This window comes from Cygnus atratus, chromosome 11, assembly GCF_013377495.2.
Source record: "Cygnus atratus isolate AKBS03 ecotype Queensland, Australia chromosome 11, CAtr_DNAZoo_HiC_assembly, whole genome shotgun sequence".
In the NCBI taxonomy this organism is placed as follows: Eukaryota; Metazoa; Chordata; class Aves; order Anseriformes; family Anatidae; genus Cygnus; species Cygnus atratus.
The window spans coordinates 8552568-8577022 of NC_066372.1; the positions used below are offsets into that span (position 1 = coordinate 8552568).

Below are 24455 nucleotides of genomic sequence, written 5' to 3' on the forward strand. Positions count from 1 at the left end.
ACTTACACTGTTCAGCAATGAGTGAAGCAGAAAGGCATAGAGCTTCAGCAGCTTGCTAAAGAGAAACAGCTCCTAATAGCACGCTTTTTCCCACAGGACAGAAATCTGGTCTTCTGCTGTCAGAGCACATGAATAGTTTGTTAAGAGCACGGTTTTATTAACATTAGCAGACAGCCTGGAATACAGTAATCTGTTTTAAAACCTGCCCTGGTCTGATTCTTACAACCCAGGGTTATCTCAGTCTCATTAGTCTGGGATCTTACCAAGCATGTGTAATATATGTAATACAACATGATGCACATAACCCTTATTCATCCACTCTCCTGACAGTTGATTGTTAGCAGGCTTATTTCCCACATCCACTGAATTTAATACTAGAGTCCCAGGAGGCCTTTCAGGTTATTATTAACCCACATATAATCCTAAGAATGAAAACCTAATAGCATGTTATCTGCAACCCACATTTAGAAATTAACACAGCAGTCCACAAGCATGCTTCTACAGTACTGAAACATCTCTAAAACTTAAATCTCTCAGGTCATATTGGCCTTAACATCATTAACGCACATCAGAATTCCCTTTTCCTAAGTGACATTTCTTTGGGTATCTGAGAACATTACATTGCCATCAATTTGGTGGAACAAATGTACTTTGCATGATAAAGCACAATCAACCACAGTAGAAGTTCTTAACATTCCTGTCTTCTGCAAAGAATGTCGTAACTGAAACCATTGAAAGCAGAGCAGTGACTAAGTATCTGAGTATCATAAAGCAGATTAATGTGTAATTAAGACGCAGCAGTTACAATATTCATCCCCCACTGTTGAGAAATGACAGATTCTTCGGGAATGGTATTCACAAAGTGTTTCCTTTCCACAAAGTTTAACTATGTTGTACTGTTTCAAATAAAAAGTAATGTGACAAACAAGCTTCCACCAAACCTTAGATGACCTCACTTAGATCTCTAAGACAGATGCTTTCATATACGAACGGTTACACTTCCAGCACATGAGGATACCATTTGAACATATACACAGGAATCTTAAACAGAAAACCAGACATGTTTATAGGGAGGATATACAGAGATTTATTTAATCAGGTTTACTATTTACAGTTGAGATCACTTTCACATACTACTTTGCTACTCTACATGGCTACATTATTTCCAAACCAGTTTAAGATCTACAGTCTACAGTTCACTCAACACATAAAACTGCTCTTCATAGAAAAAAATGAAATATTTCATTATAGAACAGTAGTGCATACATTATACTCCTGAAAAGCCAGCTCGTATTTTAAAACACTAATGCTTGAAAGGTTTGATCTCTGAAGGTCAAAACTTAGTCTTATGTACCTAAAATTTTGGTTAGTTTTTTTGTTGTTTTGTTTTTACCATTATATATAAAGTTTACTGGACTTAAGTGTTTTTTTTAAAAAAAGTGACACTGGTGATGGGCAAGGTTAAAATATTTTTCAAATTGAATACAGCTGGCTTTTTTTTTTTTTTTTTTTACAACTTCAGTCAAAGAAGTTCCATGTAGTGAAGGTTTAACAAATTCTCTCTATATGCAAGAATCAGTCAGTTAATGCTTAGAGGTAATCCACCAACACATCCTTTGACTTTCATATCAACCAAATCACACTTAACTTGCAAATGGTTCTGAAATTAGAAAGTTTACTAGCATACTAAAACATTTAGATACATGAATAGCTGGCTAAAACAGTGAAAGTCACAGGTAATTAATTATATGGGTGTGTGTAAAGCTGAGTTGTTTTGCCCGTCACCAGTGTACAGTACAGCTCTCCTCATCTGTGAAAGGTGCGCTTTGACTAAGCTTAGGGCAAGAAAGCTATTGCAGTAAACCTGGCCCGTTCACCTTCCACACAAGTGAGATAAGATTGAACCACGTTCCCATTCTCTTCTAGGCGTAGGTTCCGCCAGTGATGAGAAGTTCGTAAGCAGGATCCCGACTCCTTCTACATAGTACTATACAGGCACACAACATGCCCAGAAGCTATGGAGAAAAAAAGAAAACAAGCTGAGTACAAAGAAGGTACTTCATGATTTAACCTCTGCACAGAAATTGTCAGCATGCTTCATAGCACCGTGAATGTCCATAACAAACAGCAACAAATGCATTGTTATTGAAAAAAGCTTCACTTCCTGCTGCAAAAAACAAGGGCCACAAACTTCAGCCTTAATTTCTTGAAAGATCCTAGACATGGGTTTGGTCAGCCACTTGGATGCTGCCTCAAAAAATTCAGATGGAAAAATGACTGATTTCTTCCTGAAAGACACAGCTTCAGATACTGCATGTGTTATGAAAGACAATGAAGTGAAATTCAAATACATGAGCCTCAGTTGTTATGATGAAAAAACTAAGCATTCTGTGAAGCTGCTCCACCTTACTTCAAATGCTCCATCTGTTAATATGCTATACTAGAAAGCTCAAGGCCGATGTGAATTATTCACTAAAGGTGAATTTCTTGCCATTGAAATTTCAGAGCTGTAACTATGCAGGCAAGTTTGCCAGGAATTTAGTGTTATGATCACTTTGTATACATTTATAAGACTTGAATCAAATGAATATGATCAGGGATTCAGGGTATGATTTTAGGAAGGTTGCATATTTTTTGAGAGTAGATTTTTTTTCGGGGGGTAGGTATAGACTTATTCAAGTTCAGTGATGTGTTCCAAAGTCTGCAATCATTGACAATAGCTTCTAGTGACATAAGAGATTATCTTGATTTCTTCATATGCATACAGGGAAAGAGTCTATTCACAGATAAACGTCTACTTCAAGATGCTCCTGTCATAGCTCTGGATTATAAAGCATCACCCAGGCAGTAAGTTACTTAAACAGAACAACATGAGAGACTTGAATGGGAAGCACAAAAGAATTAAACTGGAGACCAGCCAACCAAGTATAAAGCATGATGTTTTGTGAAAATACGTCACTTGATGGGAAGAATTATTATTTTTTAAATGAAGTCTGATGCAAATGTCACATGCATAACAAGTTTCAGAAACCAAAGCTTAACTGAATGTACATGCAACTTGGTACTTAAGTGTGCTGAAAGATGAAAGAAGTTTTTAAAATCTTAGTTAAGTCTAAATAAGCAGTGATTAAGAAGCATGATGAAATTTTAGTCCAAGCTCTGTATTTCCTGGAAAGGAACAAGACGTAAAAATTAAAAATATTTGTCCATATTTTATTCTCTGCTTTGGATCTATAGCCAGATTCAGCTCAGGTCCAGAAATAGCCTATTGGGAGTAACCTATAGTATGGCCCTTCAGCCTATTGATAAAAATGGAATCTTCCTTTACTTTCAGCTAGTACTTGGATGGTTCCAGTTCACAGGCTAACTCCTATAAACGCTATATGCATTATGCTCATGTCAGAGTAAGAGGAAGAACTGACTTACATGAAAAGCATTCTTCATGGACAGAACCCTTCCAAAGGAAGAGGTAGCATCCACAATTAGAAAAAAACAAGCTAGACATGCACGATTTGTGGTAACTCCCTGTGGCTACAAAACTCTGAAGAAGGGTTGTATGCTACAAGCACAAAAACCTTCTTTTATGCTGACAAAAACAAGATAAAATGAAGAGTGCTATACAAACAACTCCTTTATTTTTTTTGGCCATAAGTCATTCTAGCCATGTATTCAAATAGTAAAACTAGTTCCATCACATTTATGGTTATTCACATAAAGAATCCTGGTCAATTGACTGAAGACATCCAATTTATGGAGTTGTGTAAAATCCAAAACAATCAAGTACTGTAACAGACTTATCTAATCAGTTTTTGAGTCAATATCAAAAACATTTACACACTTTAGGAAGCTAGCAAGCATATTCCTGGAATTCACTGTGAGCACAGAATGGACTCCCTACAGTTCTATTTTCTTCACAGAAATAATTCAGCATATAACTCTCAAAAGATGCGCTGGCATCTCTAAAACCTTCTTTAAGGCATTTGATTCTGTATCTCTTCAATCTCTACTTAATAATATTGTAAACAAAATCTTTTAGAATTCTGTTGAGGCATGATAGATGCATCTTGTAAAGCCTGAACAGCATCAAGAAAAGTTTAGACGTCTCCCACAGTCAGAAATTTGTTTTTAATTTGCCTGCTAGCGTTAACCATGGCCCATCTTCTTTCACCAAACTAATTTACTTTTTTTGCTTAAAAACCTCATTGGCTGTATAGATATGCCAAATTTAATATCTCACAAATTATCGCTAACTACAGAAGATATCTTTAAGTATGAACTTTGCAGCTCATCAAGCAGCACTTAGCATGTTGCAATACCTTTGCTCCCTTCAGGTTGCCTCCAATTTATTAATAGTTCAGAGCTGTCACTGTTTTAGACAAAGGAATTACCACACACTTCAAGAGTAACTGGAACACACACACTAGAAATTAATTCTATGCAGAAAAGACTGAGTTTTCCCACAAATTAAAATCCTCAGAGAAGTTCTATTCTCATCTTCTCAGTCTTTTCATTTTAAAGAAAGGGGTGAAAGCTAGATTTGCTTATTGTAAACTACGAGGTAAATTTTGAACAGTCTTACCGCACTGCATAACATACAAACTAAAAATCAGTTCTGAGTGGACTCTATCCAGCATTTCTTGGAGTGGTAATAGAACTGACCAAAACAGATTATTCTTCCTCTGCAGGACACAGCCTAGGTTACAGGCCATTTGCTGAAGTTTACATTTTTATCTACATTGCAATTATCCTGCAGCCTATTTTGCTGAGAATCATGCTATGTACATACTTCAATTCTGTATTCCAAATAGGAGGATGTCACAACTTACATCCTAGGTTTTGGGAGGCAATAAAAAGAATAGTTTGAATGTGATTTAGTATTAACCTGTCTTAAACTAAAGCGTTCTTAAAACATGCCAATTTACAAACATTTGAAATGTGGAGCAAAGATATAAGAATATGACCTCCAATAAACTTAAATCTGATTACCACTCAGTGAATATTACTGGACAGAAATTTCAAAGGTATTCCTAACACCCTGTACTCTATTTATTCACTTGTCCAAACCAATGGCACAACTTGTGACACATTGTATTGTTACACTGCAGCAAAGAAAGAAATTGCTTTAATGTTCTTATTTTCTTCCAAGCTGTTTATCCATTCACTTTTGCCAATAGCTTGATTACTGACATGTGGAGACAAATCAAAGCGTACCCACTGCATAAAGTATAAAAACACCATGCTTGCCTAGAATTGGTGACCCAGGAAGAACAGAAGGATACAAGTGGTCACATTTCCATTCTACCTGTAGTAGAAATTCTGGCCCAATCCCAAAGAGGATTATAATAGTACTGCACTTTAGAGTAGACCTATTGATCAACCTGCAAACTCCAGTATTGGGAATAATGCCGCCTCCTCTCTATTCAGCTCACCCAGCCTCATAACATACATTTTCTCATACATAAAAATCTGCCACAGTAACTATGGTTGTGGAAATACCTTCATTTTAATTACAGAAATATTTCAGTGTTTGAACAGACTGAATATTGCTTTAACAGTTAAAATTTTAAGAATGACAATTTAAAAAAATCTTCCTTTGGAAGACTAAGCATAGATGTCACCAAATTTCAAACTTCATATCTGAAGAAATCTGGTTCTGGACCATTCAACAACATTACAGTATACACTGTTACCTATGAATACAGCCTTGCAGCACTGAAATAGAAATCTGGCTATTTTCACAAAACTGTTTGCAAAGGATTATTTACTTACCTTCAAACATACAAACCAGCTCTAAAGCTGGTTTTGAAAATTAAAGTGCTTAAGCTTCTCAATTCAACAGGAACAATGTTTTCTGAATTCAAATGCTATTAAGGGCATAAAATTACTTTGAAATCAGTTTTTAAATCTCTTGGGATTCAGCATATATAGTAAATTTCTCAGAGACCATAATACTGACACAAACTGAAAATGTGATTAATGTACTAAACCTGCCTGATTGATGAAAGCACAAAATTCTGATTTTACAGAAATGTTTAAGAGACATTGTCATATAGGTTTATTTGTTTTCAGTCTTAGTAAATAATGAGATGCACATTAGTTTATTTCCCCAGTTACTTTTTATGACCGGAGAAACTACAACCATTTGGATTCCTATGAGACAGCCTTCTTTCAATTTTAAGTAGCTGCTGTCTCTAGCTTTGAGCTTTTTTTTTTTCCAAGTACAGCACCTTCAAGACAATGCAAAGATCAATCAAACAAAAGCAGAACATGCTATCGAAAACCCTGCCTTATTTTGTGGGTGTCGACATTGTACATATGCCATGAAGCATACTTAAGCTGATGTACCTCTAAAACAGCATGAAGTATGAGCCATTTGTTTCAAAGCTGTAAATTAAATACTATACAAATTCTTCAAGTGTTAAATGCTTTCAGAGCACATTGATAGATACTTGATGCTTAAAGATAATCAGTTTAAGATGTAACTTATCATTTACATTCTAGTCAATTACTACTGTTAATGTTCAGCTACCTTCAAATCTAACAATGCACACTCATCACAGTAGTTTTTAAACCATGCTTAGTTGAGAAGTTCTGTGTTAAGGTGTTTAGGTCCTTTTGACTGAGGCTCATCTGTCTCTCAAACGAAGTACAAACCAAAGCTGTTGACACCCTGTACATAACTGTAATAACCTGGACAGCAGTTCACAATTTCATTTGAGTTTATAAATAAAGAATATTCGCTTACCTGAATAGCGGCAAATGCTAGTGCTGCCCAGATGACATACATCATTATCTCTTGAAGCTTCTTTACAACCAGAGCCTCACAGCCCTAAAACAAGTAGACTTGTCATATATCCCTCTGGCAACCATATTTAGATACACACCAAAAACCCCCAAAAGCATCAAACAGGGCAGAAATATAAGAAGCGTTTTTCTTTAGAGGACATATTTATTTCCTATTAATCATAATTCCTTTCACCCCAAACTTTACAGTTCCACTAAACAGAAAATTAAATGATTGTCAGCAAAAGAACAGGACTTGTACTTTGCTCTAAGTTCATGTTTTGGCTGTCTTACCTCAGAATAAAGGTCCATTGGACGGGTCAAACTGCCAGTACAATTGCTGAGAGCTGCTTTGCAACAGCTAAGTGGCACACTGTTGTTTTTAGTTTGCTTGAACCAGACAGTGTTCTCCCAGTCTGAGTAGTTATGGATCCCACAACAGCGCAGCTGAAAACATACAGGTAAAGACTCACCATGTTTACCAATCATGAAGCTGGATGAAACAGTTCTAATTGCAATACCAAAACCACAAACATGTTACGGTTTGGTTGACTGTTACTTCAGTAACAGAAGTTATTTGACAGCGCTATCAAAGTAAATCATGGACTGAATGGATTGTTAAGTGGCCTGCAGCCTTAAGTCATTTAAGTCCTTAGAAAACAGACTGGAAGTGCCAGTTCTTGGGGAACATTTGATGAGCCATTTTTCCTTTGTGCCCCCAAGACAAGACAAAGAATGTTATTTACAGCTCAGAACAGCTCTATCAATAAAGTTTATGACAGATGCTTGAAAAAACCTACACTCTCTGGATGTAGTCCTGGCATGAACCAGAGTTTGTTCTTCTCACAAGACTTCAATGCAGAATTGAAGTTCATTTTATATGGCCACATAGACATGTGGCTATGCAAAAGAGGAAGCCTTCAAGAATGAACCAACTGAACATAAATACAGTTCTGTTCAGAGTTGGAGTTTCATATGTACAGTACAGTCTCAGAGGTACCGCCCTAAGTATTAGTTTATGAGCCTGTCCTTCATTTCAGGAGGCGATTTAAGCAAGGTATTAAGAAGTATTATCATTGCTTTAAACATACTAGATATTTAATATACAAATATTAGAATTTTATTGATGCAATTCTAAGAATGTTGAAAGCTCCTGCATTTTCCATAATTCCCCCTCCTCCCCATCCAGCAACTCACAAGACCGGCATTCAGCTAGATTCTAGAGCAATTTTCTTCCCCAAATGGTTCTAGATGAAACTGCACAGATAAGAGCATGCCGCAAAATCCCATTGCAGAAAAACAGAAGTACTAAATATTTGAATACAAATACTGATTCACTGATAACCCCCACAAAATACACCTTCCCACCAACAATTTCTTAATTTTACTGATCATAACAGAGTTCAGCTATTTATTGACTGCTGCTTACTAAGTTTGTCAGAACTCCTGAAGATGTGTCACAAGTAGCAGAGTAACATAGCACCTGTGTTTTATGGACAGAACAGACTGGAAAGCTCCAGTAAAATTATTTCATGCATCTGGCAGTCTCACCTGCCTCTGTACATAGTCAATGGCACGACTGGCTGCATCAGGATTTGTCCCATTGTATCCATTGTATACTTTCTGAATGCTGTGATCAACTTCATCCTCCACCTGCAAAGCATTAGCAAAGCACCAGCATTAGCACACCAACAGAAATAACAGAGGTCTAGGTAAAAATAATTCCACTACTAATTACAGAACTCAACAAACCAAGACAACTCGCTAATATCTGAAATTAGTGTACTTTGGTGGTATAGCTTCTTAATATTCTGTCCTGACTTTTGCAAAGATACCATGAGCATACAACCAAGGAAAAATGTGCAGCTACATTTGGTAAGATTTTAGACAAAGTAGCTTTGCAATGCATCTCAGAAAGGAAATGGCTTCTATTATAACACCATGGGCATAACAGCAGACACTATGAAGAGAAGAGCTCTCTATAAGACCACATATTCACCTTTCCACTTTCTAGTCCTTGAAAGTTCCAAACCAAAACCAGCATAACCATCCAGGCTAACTCATTTTGTTAGGGACCATGAGGATATCATTAAGTCATGTGGCCTGCTCTGCCACATGCTCTTCTGAACAAAGCATGGGGAGTCCCAAAGACGAGCTCTTTTCGCTGATTATTCTAGCTTACAGTGACCAAGGTCGCTGTTCAGTCCGCCGTTCAGTCCGCCACCCCCACACTTTCTGAGAAATGTTGGTGGAAGTACATGGTACATAGCAACAGCTCCTGGAATAGCTCCTAAAGCTACCGCAGATGAGTCAAGCTGCTAAGGATGCTGTCAAGTACACGTGTTTAAAAATGGATGCCACCCAGGAATCATCACTTGTCCCCCAAAAGATTTCTGATAATATCCACTTCAGAGGAAACCTTACTAGAACCTTTCAAGTAATAAGTTTCAGTATAAATTGTTCCTTAAATGCACAGAAAGTTTGGTGTTGCCAAAATTTGGTACTAGAGTAAGATTAGAAAAAAAGTCAATTCAGGGCTATTGCATTCAGTGGGAATTATGTGCAAGGAATGTTCAGTTCTGAGATGAACAGGAACTAAGCAAGCATGTTCTTTAGATTGCAAGTTATAGTAGGAAGATCTTGCCAACACATCATTGCAAAGAGACTTAAACTGTTTGAAGAGAATTTTCTGCAACAACAGCACAAGCTTCATTTCCCCTCACAAAAATGCTGGTTAACTTCACAAGTAGATCTGTATCAAGACATGACTTAAAGTCAATCTAGCCTTTGCAGACAGCTTGTTTCAGACCAGCTTGAAATCAGTTATGATTTAACTAATGATTGTCCTGATTTCAGCTAGGATAGAGTTAGGTTTCCTCCTAGTAGCTGGTGTAGTGCCATGTTTTGGATTTAGGATGAAAATAATGCTGATACCACACTGATGTTTTATTTGTTGCTGAGCTGTGCTTACAGTAAGTCTAGGACTTTCCAGCTTCTTGTACTGCCCTGCCAGCAAGGAAGCCAGGGTGCACAATGCACTAGCTGGGAGGGGACAGAACCAGAACAGCTGACCCAAACTGACAAAAGGGATATCCCATACCATATCACATCATATGGAATAATTCATATGGGGTGGCTGGCCAGGATGGGAGGGGACCGCTGCTCAGGGACAGGCTGGGGAGTGGTGGGTGAGTAGTGAGCAATTGCATTGTGCATCGCTTGCTTTGTACATTCTAGTATGATTATCATTTCTCTTCCTTTTCTGTACTATTAAACAGTCTCTACCACAACCCAAGAGCTTTTACTTTTTTCCTCCTGATTCTCTCCCCCATCCCACTGGGGTGAAAGAAGGGAGGGGGGCAGTTGTGAGCAAATGGCTGTGCAGTGCTTAGCTGCCTGCCAGGTTAAACCACATCAGTGATTTACAACTCTGGTTCATATACCAAAATGTATCCTCAATTTGTTACATACGTTTTAAAGCATTTCAGTGCGTGCTTGTGTATTGTCTTATGTTTCAATTACAGCAGCATGTATGTGAGGGACGTGCAAATTACATAAGCATGACTTGAGTGTCTTTTTTTTATTTTAAAACAAAACTCCACAGATCTACACAGGCCATGCGTGCAATAGAAGAGTAATACTAGCAAGAGACAGTTGCCCTATTTATCTCGCCAAAAATAAAGGCAGATTTCACCTCCAAGTTCACTGGTAGTAAGTTAATTTGACACTCTTGTTGCACTTGAAAATAATAGTTCTAGACACTGAGTACTACAGGATAGTAGAAGACAGCCATTTTTACTAACAATACCTCTGTCTCCCTCTCAAGAGATTAAAGATTTAGTTTCCAAATGCTGACTCCTGCAAGACATTTCAGTTAGCATAATACCAAGCTGCCACTGAAAAGATACTCCATTCCCTTCCTTCTCTCAAGCTCTGATCCTGCATTACTGCTTGTGAGGCTGTATGGTAGCAAGACAAAATGAGAGGCAACAGGAATATACAGTTGGGGCCGATCCAGTTCTCAAGTGGTTCAAGTGTGTAATTTCAGACAGGCTAAGAAAGAAAGATACATGCATCTTCTTTTACATGCTCTGAATCCTGTTAACCAGAGATCAGCAAACCACTTCTCTGTCCAGATCAGAGACATGGTAATTCCTGCACTACACTGTAGCACACTAGCTCTGCATGTATTGGAGCAGAAAGCAATCATTCAAGCTATCATGTATGAACTCAACATGCTTCCCTTTCTCCAGGAAGCATACAGCTTTCCTCAATTGCTTCTAAGGACTACTTGCACTACCAACTAGAGTCCCAGCTGATCAGCTCTGCCAAGAAACCTAATGCAGACTGTGAGAATATACCCTTAAATTAAGTATCTTTAATAGAACATTCGTGTTGAAGCAATCTATTCTGTAACAGAGATTAATAACACACAGTTCAAGGTCGTCTTGTTAGCTGCTTATTTGAAGCAGTTTTCCTTCAGTTAACAAAACAAGACTAAATTTTTCCTTAATGCTTGACACTGCTTTTTAGAGAAAAGGCACGCAAGCAGGACTGAACTATAAAGTCCCTTGTTGCTTATATAAACACAGATGGGCCAAAGGAAGGTCAATGGGGCTTTAATTCACCTTGCTATGAAGACAGGACTATAATGCCATCAAAGTATTTCACAGCTATACCTTTTTTCTGCTGATATTTTTCCTGCAACATTGACACATAGACAGATACAACAAGAGTCAGTGAAACTGCAAGTTAAACTTTTATTTTCTTCAAACTACATTGTGGTATCTCTAATAGCACATGGTATACTTCTACCATGTTATATTGCTAGAAGCACATTTAATTTCATTTTTCTGGTCCTGTTCTCTGAAATTCCATTAATAAAACAGTGGGAGAAATCAATTTCTTTAGCCATGCCCCTATAGCCATTGCCAACAAGCTGCATAAAGCTAGACAGTATACATTAACACATTCAGTCTATTTGGCTTGATTATTAAGCAGTGTTAATCCATAGACTGTAAGTCAACATTTAAGCTAGGGCATATTGTTTTGATATGCAACATGTTCAAATACTGTGTAACCTTAAACGTGCACTTAGTCAAATGCATAAATAGGCTAGAAAGCCATCTGGAAAATTGGAAGGTACTAATTACCAAGACTCCCTTGTCTCCCTTGTAGTGTTCAATTGTCATCAATACATTCCAGACAGGTTTTTTTCTTTCCCTCTGAGAAAAGCTTCAGCTTTGCTTTCAGGAATATTGCTGTTCTAAATTTTAAGATATTGATCTCTAACAGTTTTCCCTTAATGAATATCCATTAACAGTTTCACAATCACATACAGAGAAGGCTGAAAAGGCTACACCTCTGTATTTTGGTCACAGTTCACAACAAAACATTTACTGAAATTGAGAGGTTATTACCTTTGCTCTGTAGATGTATCCAAGAACCACCACCACCACTTCAGTAATAAAAACCAAGAGCAAGATGATCACAAACTGTAAAATACAATCCAGGATATTTATGCAAATAATTTCACCCATTTCCTTTCTAAAAGTCTCAATATAACCTTTGCTATTTATTATACATCTTTTAGGGTTTTAACTCAGCAACTAACCTAAAGCAGGCAATAAAGTTGACCAAATGGGTCCATGACCAAATGGGTCCAGAGGTAACTTAATTCAAGAAGCTTTAGTGCTCATAGCTTTACCAAGTAATACAACTTAAAACTACCTAGCCAGGCAAGTGCTGATCACTAAGACCAAAAAACTGTAAATTGAATGTTTTAACCAAGTGCTTTTTTCACTCTTTTATTAGATAAATAGGACTGCCACATCACACAAGTGACCCAGGCTGTTAATAGAAATTGTAGGTGAATTAAGGAAATGTTTCTTCAGATTAAGCCCTGAAACAATTAACAGCAATAGCAACCTACGCATTCGTCTTGGTATGTTTATGAACACTTAAAATAAATTGTTAAAGAAGCACACACAGCATCTAAAAACAACAAAATGGGGACAGTTTAAAAGCTGGCTCTCTTCTCTTCTTTCTCCTACCTAATACACAAACTGAATCTGCAGTTAAAATGCTTGGAAACATATGACAAATTCCTAGAAACTAAGTATTCAAATTAAGCCATACAGAGAAAATTTAGGCATCATAACCACCCCTAGTCACCCTCAATGCAATACACTTAACACTAGAAGGCTCCTGGCTGGCTCATCCTTCTCCCTCTCCAATTTTAGCTTTTCAATCAGAACAGATAAGTGAGATTTAATTATATAATTAAGTCAGAACAAATGTTTCTTGTTGTTTTTTTTTAAAAAAAAAGATGTTCACTGTGCTAACAAGTTGAACTTGAGTCTTCTGCTGCCAGAATCAGCAGATTCAACACCATCATTCAAAACAAAAAAATTGAAAAAAGGTGTTCAGAACAAAATACAAGGCCAACACTTAAGACAACAAAACAGGACAAAAAACATTAAAAACTATATTTTACAGAATCAATTAAAGGGAAAAGGAACAGATAAACAACAAGCAAACACCATCACACGCAACTTACTGTAGCAAGTCCACAGCGACTTTCTCGAATTGTGGCACAACACCCAATAAGTCCAATAATAAAAAGAAGTGTTCCCACAGCTATGATGATAACTGCTGGAATGAGCGTGTAGACGTCTTCAAAGAAGTGATCATAGTCGTCATATGTGATGAACACATAGGCTCCCACGTAGCACAGTATGCCTGCTGCTGCCTACAATAGACACAATAACTGTAAACTTATTCGAACACTAAACCTTTGTGCAAGGCTACTTTGCAACAATTTTATCAAATAACATGAACTAGTGCTTTTACCTTTTTTTAAGGCATCATCACTAGACTATACTGCATGTTTGTTCAGAATATCTCAAATGGAGACCAGCCAATTCCAGCTTCCAAACTACATTTCATCTAGGCAGATTCAGTTTTGACTGCATTATGGAAGCCTTCTGATGCATGTAGTTAAGAAACGAGGGTAACCAGGCAATGAACATCAAAATCTTGCTCCCTTCTCTTCTCAAGTACTTCCCCTCCTGTGCTATGAACTTAGCTTTTTACACTTACAAACTACATACCTTTGATAACAGGATTCCAGACCACAAACAGCAAGTTGTTTGTAATTGAACAGCTTTTCAGAACATGGATGCAGTTTTTACCTGCCATTTACCTACTACTTATTCCTCCATTTTGCCTACTGACTACTACCTATGATTTAACATTAGGACAGAATGGATATATGCATTGTAGACTAACTTCTGCTAGAGGCAACAGCTTTTTTTCAAGTAAAAGACACCAATTACTGAAAGACTGAATCAAATACCTACAGACTTCTTAAACTGAAAGTTCTGGCAGTGACTTTCTAAAAAGAGCCATTGTATAAAAAGGTCTTTTGTTAAATGTAGAAAAAATACCACCTCAGGTTACTACCATTTAATAGCAAATAAGGCCTGAAGAGTTATACGGCCTGAACCAAATAATGCCACCATTGCTACAGAGTTAAACAATCCTACTATCCCTTAAAATCAAACAATTATATTCTACAGATTTGCAGTGAAAGACGATATCATCGGAATGCTTCATGTTACACACTTCCCCGGTGTCACAATACATACAAATCACACTGCCTTGCTAGGCTAAGCTAAAAACAGCCCACTCAGAAGATGCAAAGACTAAGCCATGATCTGGGGAATTTAATCCTGCTGTAGAGAGTAGCAACCCCCTTACAATCCAATCCATACCCCAGGCACAGAAGTACATTCAGCTGGAATATCACACACTTCAGCTCTGACCTGAGAAAGAATACAGCAGGCTGTGCCTCCCTCCTGCCTTCCTTCCCCAGCGGTTTTGTTACCACCCCTATCCCTGTGCTGGAAACAAGAGGGCAGACGGATGTGCACACCTAGCTCCAGCAGCTAGACTACTATAAGACTGCATCGTGCTATAGTAGAATCAAAGAACCAATAAATAATCCAGACCAGAAGGGATCTCAGGAGATCATTTAGTCCAATCTCCTGCTCAAGGCAGGGTCAACACTGAATTCATACCAAGTTGCTCGAGGCTTTGTCCAACATCTTGGAAATCTCTAAGAATGGAGACTCCACAGCCTCCTAGGCTGTTTCACACTCCTGTTCAGTGTGGCACAGAACAAGAGAGGTGATCAGAAAACTGGTGCCTACCATTTCAGCACTGTTTGCTACTATGCATATTTAGTCTGCAATATTACTGCAACTATTTCCCACAAACAACGCTGCATAAAGACTGCTAGCATAAAGCCTTACACACAAAGCATCCTCAGCAGCACTTTGCTGTAGAAACACTAGCTCAAAGAAAAAGGAATTAAGAGCGAGCTCAGAAGTGCCTTCAGTTCTGTGTGGATCTGAACATTGTATTTCTCCTCTACCTTGATGTATGCAGTGAGGGTGAGAGTGTACTCTGGAAGAATCTTAAAGCATCCAGAAGGCTCACATTCATCCAATAAAAGGTGCTATGGAGATACAACAGCAATGAAACTGAAAATTAAGTCAAATACCAGAAGTGAGGCACCACCAGACCAAAAAAAAACAGAAGCAAACAAGCTATTATTAAGACCGCCCCTTTGCACAAAACACATCCAAGTGCTAATCCAACAGTGGAAATCGTGCCATGTTAGGTACAACACGGCAAAACACAGACATGCAATTTCTGTAGACATAGCAAAGATTCAAAGTAGTGTCACCGAACAATGGCATTGCATTAACTGTAGCCTAGCAACAAAGCATGTGAATGACAGGCCAGTGAGGTAATCTCTCACTTGGCAGAATTAAAATGCTTCTTAGAAATATGGTATTTTGTAAGGTGGAAGGAGAAACAGCTGCAGCTGGCATGAGCCATAGAAAATATACCACATAACTGTAATCAGACCCACTTGTGAGCCCCTTTGTCTTCCTCCACAGGGCAAAGTTTAAGTGGCTTCCCTCTTTCTAAGAAAAATCTGGATCATAAAGAAAGACTTAAGATTCCTGATAGCTGGATGTGCACGTACATTAAAAAATATATTTGAAAGAAAAAAATTATACATTAAGAAGCCATCTACACATTGTAACTTTCCATCCCTGATGGAAATGCATACATTTTTGAGAAACTTCTTCCTTTCCAGTATTACGCTTAAGATGAGTCTAGCTAACAGAGTCTAAGACATTAACAAGTGTTGTCAAGTGCATTTTTTTCTTAAAGAAATTATTATTTTATAACAACTGGAAATGCATGTTCCTCTTTAGACTCCTCATCTTAAATGAACGTGGTCTGAAGATATCACTAAAACCTTTTCACACATGGAACTATAGTGACTGACCAACCATGACAGCATTTGCCCTTCGGTTTTGCTTCCAAAGGCTGTAAAACTGGTGTTTCTGTGGATAAAGCTGCAAAATTTTGGAAGCAGGAGGGTGGATTCATCTGTCTGAAAACTGTGTGCTAGAATCATGAAGCAGAAAGTAAAGACATTGCCTCTCTGCTTGATGTGGCCACCTAGTCAATGAAGTCAGAATTACGACTACCCCTTCCTCAGAATCACTTCAACAAATCTAGAAAAAAAAGGCACCTGAAAACAAAGCCTGCCAGAGTTTTCATACTCAGATCAGTTTAAAAGCTATAAAGATTAAAATTCCTTTCCTCCATGTATTACAGTTGAGCACTATGAAAAAATGCAGTGCTGCCCTTCTCATTTACAGGAAAAAAGTTTCAAAGCCTTCCCTTCTCATTCCATGTCAGAAATGTGATGCTTAGTGTTCTTCTGAGCATGCCCTACATCAGCAAGGGAGGGTAAGGGGAGGTACCTGTATCAGCATTTTGGCTAGAATTAGAAGAGTCCTTTTGGAGCAATCCTTTTTGCTCATCTTCTGACAATTTTCATTAACTATCTTTTAGCCAGCATCACTAAATGGGCTTGGCATGTACAACAGGACCCCATTTAAATGAAACTCAGCCAGAAGATTAGTGCTTCTACTGTGCTACTAACTATACTAATGGATGTTGAATTACTGTGACCAGCGGTGACTCCTTCCACTACTCAGTAGTTTCAAAATCTGGTCCTTAGCACAAAAGGTTTTGCTCCATTTCTATAGTATAGCACTACGTTGTATGTTCAGATAAATAAAGCATAAATAGTGTGATAGGCAAAGAGCTAGTTTTACCTATAGCAAGTATACATTCTACATTGGTCAGTAGCGTACCAGTTGAACTGCATATTTCCCTCTTGAAGTCCAAGAATGGTAAAGTTGAACCTATGCTTACTGTTGTGTTTTTTTTAAACACAGCTTCTATCTGGTCTGAAGCTGATCTGAGCTTCTATCATTTGCTTCTCAAAAAGGGAATAATGCAGAGAAACTAAGATCTCTATCACAAGTAATGACACAAGGATAATTAAAAAATATAAAACAATCCAATTCTCAATGCTTATTATTCTGAAGAATGAAAGGTAAATCCACAGAACACTAAGTATGCTCAAATTAAGCAAAGACATGAATAAAAAGCCACCATATATTTTCAATCATGCATTTCTCCTATCATTAAGTGGTAGTTAAATACATGAACTGCATACAATTCAAGTAAGTCTTTGATAAGCAAGACCCAAAAGAATAATTCTCTAATAAACTGTTCAAGGCTCTGAATAGAGATGGCAACAGCTCCTGAGTCTGCGCCAGGTCACACGCGTGCTCCGGGGAGCCGGCTGGTTATTCAGCATTCACACATCCCTTCCGAGCTGCCTGCAGCTAACTTCAGTACTGAACCTGACATGGCATATGCTTATTTTAGGATGAATTAAGCTTTAAAAAGACTGCTAAGGCAAATACAGTCAATGGAAACAGTTTGCTGCAAAAGGCTAGAACACGTAGATACCCCTTTCATAAAATTTACAGATAGACCTCATAGATCAGAAAAGCTTTGTCTTGTTACTTTGACATGGGCCTCTAAGGAATTACTGAAAACATAATAAGTATGCAAGTAACTGGAGGGAAAACAGGAAGATCTCGTGTGCAACGCATACAACAATAAAAAGAAAAGTATTATAGGAAAGAATATTTAGAACCTGGGAGTTCTCCCTGTCTCTGGGCTGGTGCAATAACATCCTCCTAAGCCCATGTCTGTCTTCCAAAAGTCAGCTTTCACCTTTCACATGCACTGAGTTGTACAAGCCTACTCATTGTCTAGACAAACCCTGAATCATTTTAAGTAGGCTGCAAATTAAGAACTGCCTTCATACTTTCAGTAATCCTCATACGTAGCGGCAGTTTGAAAGCTAAAGTTTTTGCTGCTTAGGAAGATGACTGGAAAATAACAGATCCAGACTACTGGTTCTGCTGACCATTTGTTTATCAATAGAAAACGCAGCTCCATTTACATACTAACACTTTCCTATACTACCCCACTAATGTTCTTCCCCAACAGACTTAAAGGGAACTCAAAAGATTTTCTCTCTACAAAGCACTGTCCTTCGAGTTACTTTTGCTATTGGACACTCCGGGTTCACAGTAAGACCCAAACAGAGACTGACTTTTTTTTTTTTTGGTACTCTTCCATTTACCTGGGCTAAAGAAGAACACTCATCTCTCTGGAATCTTCATTTTATTCACTGTTTTTCTTAAAACAGTCTCTGAACAAGCAAGTGAAAGTAGCAGCAAAGTACTATATGCTAGAAGAAACCACTTTCACCTGATATCTGATTAGATAAGAAGGTATTTCACCCTTTTTGATAAGGACACTGAACCCTGAAAGAAAATAAGTGCTTAGTACTGCCAACTTTACCATCACTGATGGGTAAGTTTCAGTGGTAATATAGATACCACTCAGCCCAAATACTTGTCATTCCACTCCCAAAGTATCTGTCAAGACTGTGATTGTAAAACACACCTATGGTGTACTCTCACATGCTATCTTCCCAACCTGTCTATTGCTTTCTTTATGTTCAGCCTTCAGTGATTCTTTTAGTTGTCACTGCCCCTCTAGTATGTTGGGAATGTGCATTTTTAAGAAAATGCCATGCACTCGAGACTTTTTAGGGGTCTACAATTGTATCTGTTTCATTCTTCCTAACACCTCCTTTTCTCCATGCACGCCAATGACAACATTTTCTACCTGTACATATATACAGACATTGACATCATGGGTTACTATCCAGTTTTTGGACTTCTTGCAACAGCACACTAAAAATTGTTTCTTTTTCACAATACTTTTTTCTCCATTTGACTTCTACTGTATTTCTCCATCATTTTCTGACCTGTTCAACACACTAGGATATTCACAGCCTGATTACTTTCAGATAAAAAAAGTTTTCCTCACATTTAGTTTTTTTTCACCTTTCTCTCCTTCAAAGTTGAGTTTCTCAGTTTTAACCTCAAAGACCCTAAAGGATAAGGCCCTCTACTGTTTATTTGTCTTTCCGTTCCTCTCAGCACTTTGCTACTCTTTATCTCCCTTTCCAGTCCCTTCTGAAAGGAATACACAGTCACCTGACATTCTTTTCTCTACTTGCTTAAATTGGTATCCTACCACCATAGGACCCAATGGCTTCTGGACCACTCCTCTACTTCTTTCTTATCAATAATTGTTTACATGGAAAACTGGGCTATGACTCTCTCTCAAAACCCTTGGGGAAAAGAAAATTAGCAATTCCATCTAATCTTCCCAAGAAGGGCAAGTTTGAACTGATGCTTCCTATCTCTACATTTATTTATGAAGTACCTTTAGGCTTAAGCATTCTTTGCCAAGTTATCCAGAACTCAAATGAATGTTTCATAAGACCTACATCATACTATTCTTGATGACTACCACTTTTTTTTTTTTTAAGTCAGCTGCATGTCCACAGCAGATGTCCAGCTTTCTATATGATAAACTACTACCTGTCCTGCTGTGAGAAGGCGGTTTCTCCAGCTCATTTTCAAAAAAAATTTCCCTGTAGTAATCCAACATGGGAATGTAGTTAGAATAAGAATTTACAGGCCACAAAATAGTTTTCATAAGACTATATAGAACCGAGATTTTTTTTATTAATGCCAATTAGAAAATGTAATAAATAACAGCACAAGACTTTTCAGAATGTGTAGAATCACTAGCAAATTCAGAGGAGTTTGAGTTATTAAAGTTAGCAGTCACAGATGATGAATGTGCACAGCTATGACCTGGTAGCATGCCGCCTTTTTCAGAAGCCTTGAAAGACAAACAGGGAGCTGTCATAAAATTATTAGAAATGACAACCTATTTGACTCCAATACTGAAAAACAAGAGAACTTTATTCTTAATGATTTATGAAGGTTTGTGCGTATAACTGAAGGCACTGCTCTTAATGCCTGCTGCCACAAACAGGGACAGCTTGTCTTGGCATAAGTCTTTAGCAGTACCATTTAAGCTAGCTTGCTTCTCCCAGCAACTATTTGTAGCAGCAAAAGGAACTTGCTATTGCCAACATGCTTATTCTGTATTAATTTTACAGAAACAGCCTTGTCAGCTGCAGGATTTGTTAACAATATTAAATCATACCTGCACTAACAAAACTTAAAAATGTTTTTTCTTTTTGCCAGTCTTTCTAAAGGCTAGACATTACCAAACAGTACCATCTGAGAACCTTTGAATTAAAAGAAATGTTATGAGCTACTGCAATACATACTCAGAAGCCTGAGGTAAACATCTCAGAGCACACTGCAACAGATTCATACTGAATACGAATAGTATTGTGGCTTCACACGAGTAGAAGTGCCATCAACAAAACTGTCCAGTTCAGTAGAACAAACCAATGCTCTTTCCCTATAAGACAGCATCACAATTTAAGCTGCTTCTTCTGTTCTTAAACACTTCTTCAAAACTGAGGTGTTTTTTGATATTGCCGTCATACTGACCTAAGACACCTAGCTGTTGCTTAGAGGTGTGGTCCCACAGTGCTGTGCTCTTAGCTTTCTCTTGTTTCTTGCCCTTACCTTATACCACTGTGTCCATCCGATAGCCATTCAACCAGGATCATCAAATTAAATTAACGTAAGTTCACGCCCACCTTTTCCTAGGATTAATTTTCTCCTGGAAACAGGACTAAAGCAGTTAATTGTGGTGTCAAATGAACACTGAAGCCTGCCCAAGTAAGCAGCAGAAACACAGGCCTTTCTGGTAACAGCCATAGCACTTCATTCCCCACAGCCTCAAATTATCTTATGGATGGCAGAGATCAACTGATGATAGTATCAAAAATACTTGAAGACTTAGAATAGACAAGAAATCTTAAATTTTCTGATCTATACATCATTAGGTTCACAGTATCCAAACAACAGCTGATAGATACTAAACAATTTCCCAACTCTGTTCTAGACTAACAGCCCATCAAGTTAAGTATAACATAGAAAACAGAACTAAAGGAAAAAAAGGACGAACGTGTTTAATAGTCATGAACTCAGAATGCCAATCATCATTATTATTTTTAAACAAGTTACATTCTAGACTACAGAGCATAACAATAAAAGTCTCTGCTTTTTCTTCAGGCAGCAGAAGTGGTAATTTTCTGAGCATCTCACGTTCATAAGACTCAACTATAAAAGCATTCTGAACATTCACACCCTCCCACAAATTTCAGACCCATGGTAAGGGAGAAGTTATAATCATATAATGGTAAAATATCCCGAATTGGAAGGGACCCACAAGAATGATCAAGTCCAACTTCTGGCTCCACACAGGATCACCCCAAATAAAGGATCAAACCATATTTCTGAAAGTGTTATCCAAACACTCCCTGAAGCATGATTTGCCTGGCTAGTCTAGCAGAGCTTTCAATGACTTCATCAAAATAATCTTAAGTTTAAATGCAGAAGCAACTTGATATATCTACAGACCATGAAGATGACGATGATCATGATGATGAGATTTATATATGAAACTCTAAAGAGACATATTAAGTTTATAAAGGAAATAAAATGAGGTTTCAGAATTACTTGACGAATTATAGGCTGTTGATTATTGTCAAAAGTCTCAGTGCAAATCTGAATGATCTAACTACCAGAACTGGAACTACATATGAATGACAATCAAAAGATTTCTGTAACAGCACAGAAGCAATTAACATTTAGTGCCCATCTAGCTGACAATGCAACATAGACATTCAGCTCAGACACCAAATGAAACATGCTAGATCAAGAATTCAAATGCTTCCTTTCTCTTCTGCTATTTAAAATGAAGATATACTACTTTTGCTCAAAGTATGCAAGAAGGACAAATGAATTCTTTTCCTATTTTTATCACGTAGCTTGGCTAGAGAGGCAAAACATGGATTTTGCGATTTTCACTTTTTAGGAAACATGCTTTTATCATTCTACATGCAACTTAGCAGTATGGCTGTTCCAGCTGCGTCCCTGTCAAAAAACTATCTGCATAAGTTGACTTCTCGCACTGGATATGGTTTGCAGAATACAGCAATGACATTTTAATTTGTCATGAAGTACTTTTTATCTAAACACAATCTGTCCTGAGTCAAGTTCGTCTCAAAATTTAAGCCATTAAAAATGGTAAAGCACTGCATTCAGCATTACACAAAATAACTTCTGCACTTATCGTTGTTTAAGCTGGATAACTGCACTTGCAATTAAATTATTAAATCCAGCAAACAGCAAGCAATACTTTTTCAAATATATAAAACATGAAAAATATCACTGAAGTCTGGAGGGTGGATAAGAAATTGCATGCAGAATGCATTCATTTATTAGACATATAATCTAATCTAAACCAGCAACCAAGGAGAGAAAAACACTACTTCAAGATGCAACTCAGACTACCTACATGTCCAGTGAAAAACTAAGTATTCTGTAGCAGCTACCAGATTGCCTTTTTTTAATGCCATTTGCATGTAACAAAAAGCCACACCCTTCAAAGCAGATTCCAAACAAATGGCTGTGCTAAAAGATTGATGCAACTACATGATACTTTGAAGATAAATAATGGAACTAATACACCTCAGTGAAAATGAGCTATTCCTAACATGCATCAAAGTCAAATATACCTCACAGTTACTGTTCATCTCTCTGAACAGCTATATACACAAATGTCAGTGAGACTGCACAGACATGCATTTTGCCTGACCGTGATTCATGTTTAGGCACCCAAGAGAGGCATTCCTTTGTAAAAATTTAGACAAGAACATTTATCCTCTAACATTTGTTAGCTTTCATATGGCTTTCACTATTAGTTATTCTGCTAAATATAGCTACATTTTTATGTTCTAATATCTTGTTACCCACTATCCCTTTTTCAAAGATGAAATCTTTGAGCAGCTGCGACAACAAATCTTCTGTTCCTGAAGCTGGGATTAGAGGCTGAGAAACACAGGATCTAAATCCAGAAAAGGAACTCTTAAAATACACAGACAGCCTTAAATGTGGTTTCATTTATATATATGTTGTTCTGACAGGACACTTGTAACTGTAAGTAAGATGTCAAACTACAGCTTGTTATGTTATGTCCGTCCTCAGAAAGGGGGTTTACAGCAGCCTACTGGTGCACCAAGCCAGCACAGCCAGCTTACATGGTTGTCTTGCTGCCAGCACGGCTGTAGTTGCAGCAGGTTTAAGCAATGCGTAAATAGCATGATGCAGCTGTGCTCACTGGAAGAAACAAACCACAAGACTCGCTGTTAGACTATTAAGTTACATGTGTATCACAATTGTGCTAAACCGATAAAAAAACCAACAATGCTACATACTTAACACCAAGTACTTACAACAGTCGTGTTAGGTAGAAGGCCAAAAGCTAGGTGGCTGTAACAGCTCTTTAAGCCGGCAAACCTGAAAGCCTCAATAACGCAGCTCAAGGTATATTCAATTACACAAGCGTCTCTTGTGCTCGTTGAACCCTCACTACCAGGCTGCCGAGGCACCCGACGCAGCTCCCTCCACCTCTGAACTTCGGAGAGGAGGGCAACTCGGCAGGGACGGGCTGCACACAGCGCTACAGCACAGGTCCCCAAGGAGAGGATACAAAGCGCCCCTCACACAGCCTTTAAGCAAAAACGGGACTGGCACAGCGGCACGGGGACGCTCCCAGCCGCCCGTAAGCGAGGCCGGGACAGCGGCCAAGAGACGCGGCCCCTCAGGGCCCCCGGCCCGCAGCGCCCCGGCCCCTCAGGCCCGGCCCAGGCCCCCCCCAGCAGGGGCCCCCCCCGGCCCCGGAGGTGCCCAGACTCACCCAGAAGATGAGATTGAGGAAAACCAGGACGGTTTTGGAGGAGGTGATGCCGCACTGCCCCATGGCGCCGCCACCGCCCCTCAGCCCCACTCCGCTCCCCTCGGCTCTGTTCCGCCGCTGGCCCCGCCCCCACGTGACCCGGGCAAGCCGAGGCAGTGGCTTGCGGAGCCTAAGATGGCGGCCGGCTGCGTCACGTGCCAGGAGGGGGGCGGAGGAACCTAAGATGGCGGCCGCTCCCTCTTAAAGGAGCCTGCGGCCGGCAGCCGTGCGGTCTACATCGTGACCGACCGCCGCCGTGAAGTCGTGACCACAGGGGCGGAAAGGTGCCTCACGCGAGAACTTTGGTCAACTTTCTCCGTCCCTTCCCTCATGAGATGGACACGGTTTGTCAGCCCCATTAGCAGCTTAGACTGAAGTGGCCCTTGGAAATCCCCTGTACTAATAAT

General features: G+C 38.6%; 1 protein-coding gene across 1 annotated transcript; it reads right to left on the reverse strand.

Moving 5' to 3' along the window:
• Positions 1-1063: 1063 nt before the first annotated feature.
• Positions 1064-24198, reverse strand: TSPAN3 (tetraspanin 3). The gene is made up of 7 exons (XM_035553947.2): positions 24010-24198; positions 13343-13534; positions 12204-12278; positions 8335-8436; positions 7078-7230; positions 6746-6829; positions 1064-2015 (listed from the first exon to the last, which is right to left on the reverse strand). Exons 1-7 carry the CDS (start codon positions 24070-24072, stop codon positions 1923-1925), a joined length of 762 nt encoding a protein of 253 aa, XP_035409840.1. The 5' UTR covers positions 24073-24198; the 3' UTR covers positions 1064-1922.
• Positions 24199-24455: the final 257 nt, after the last annotated feature.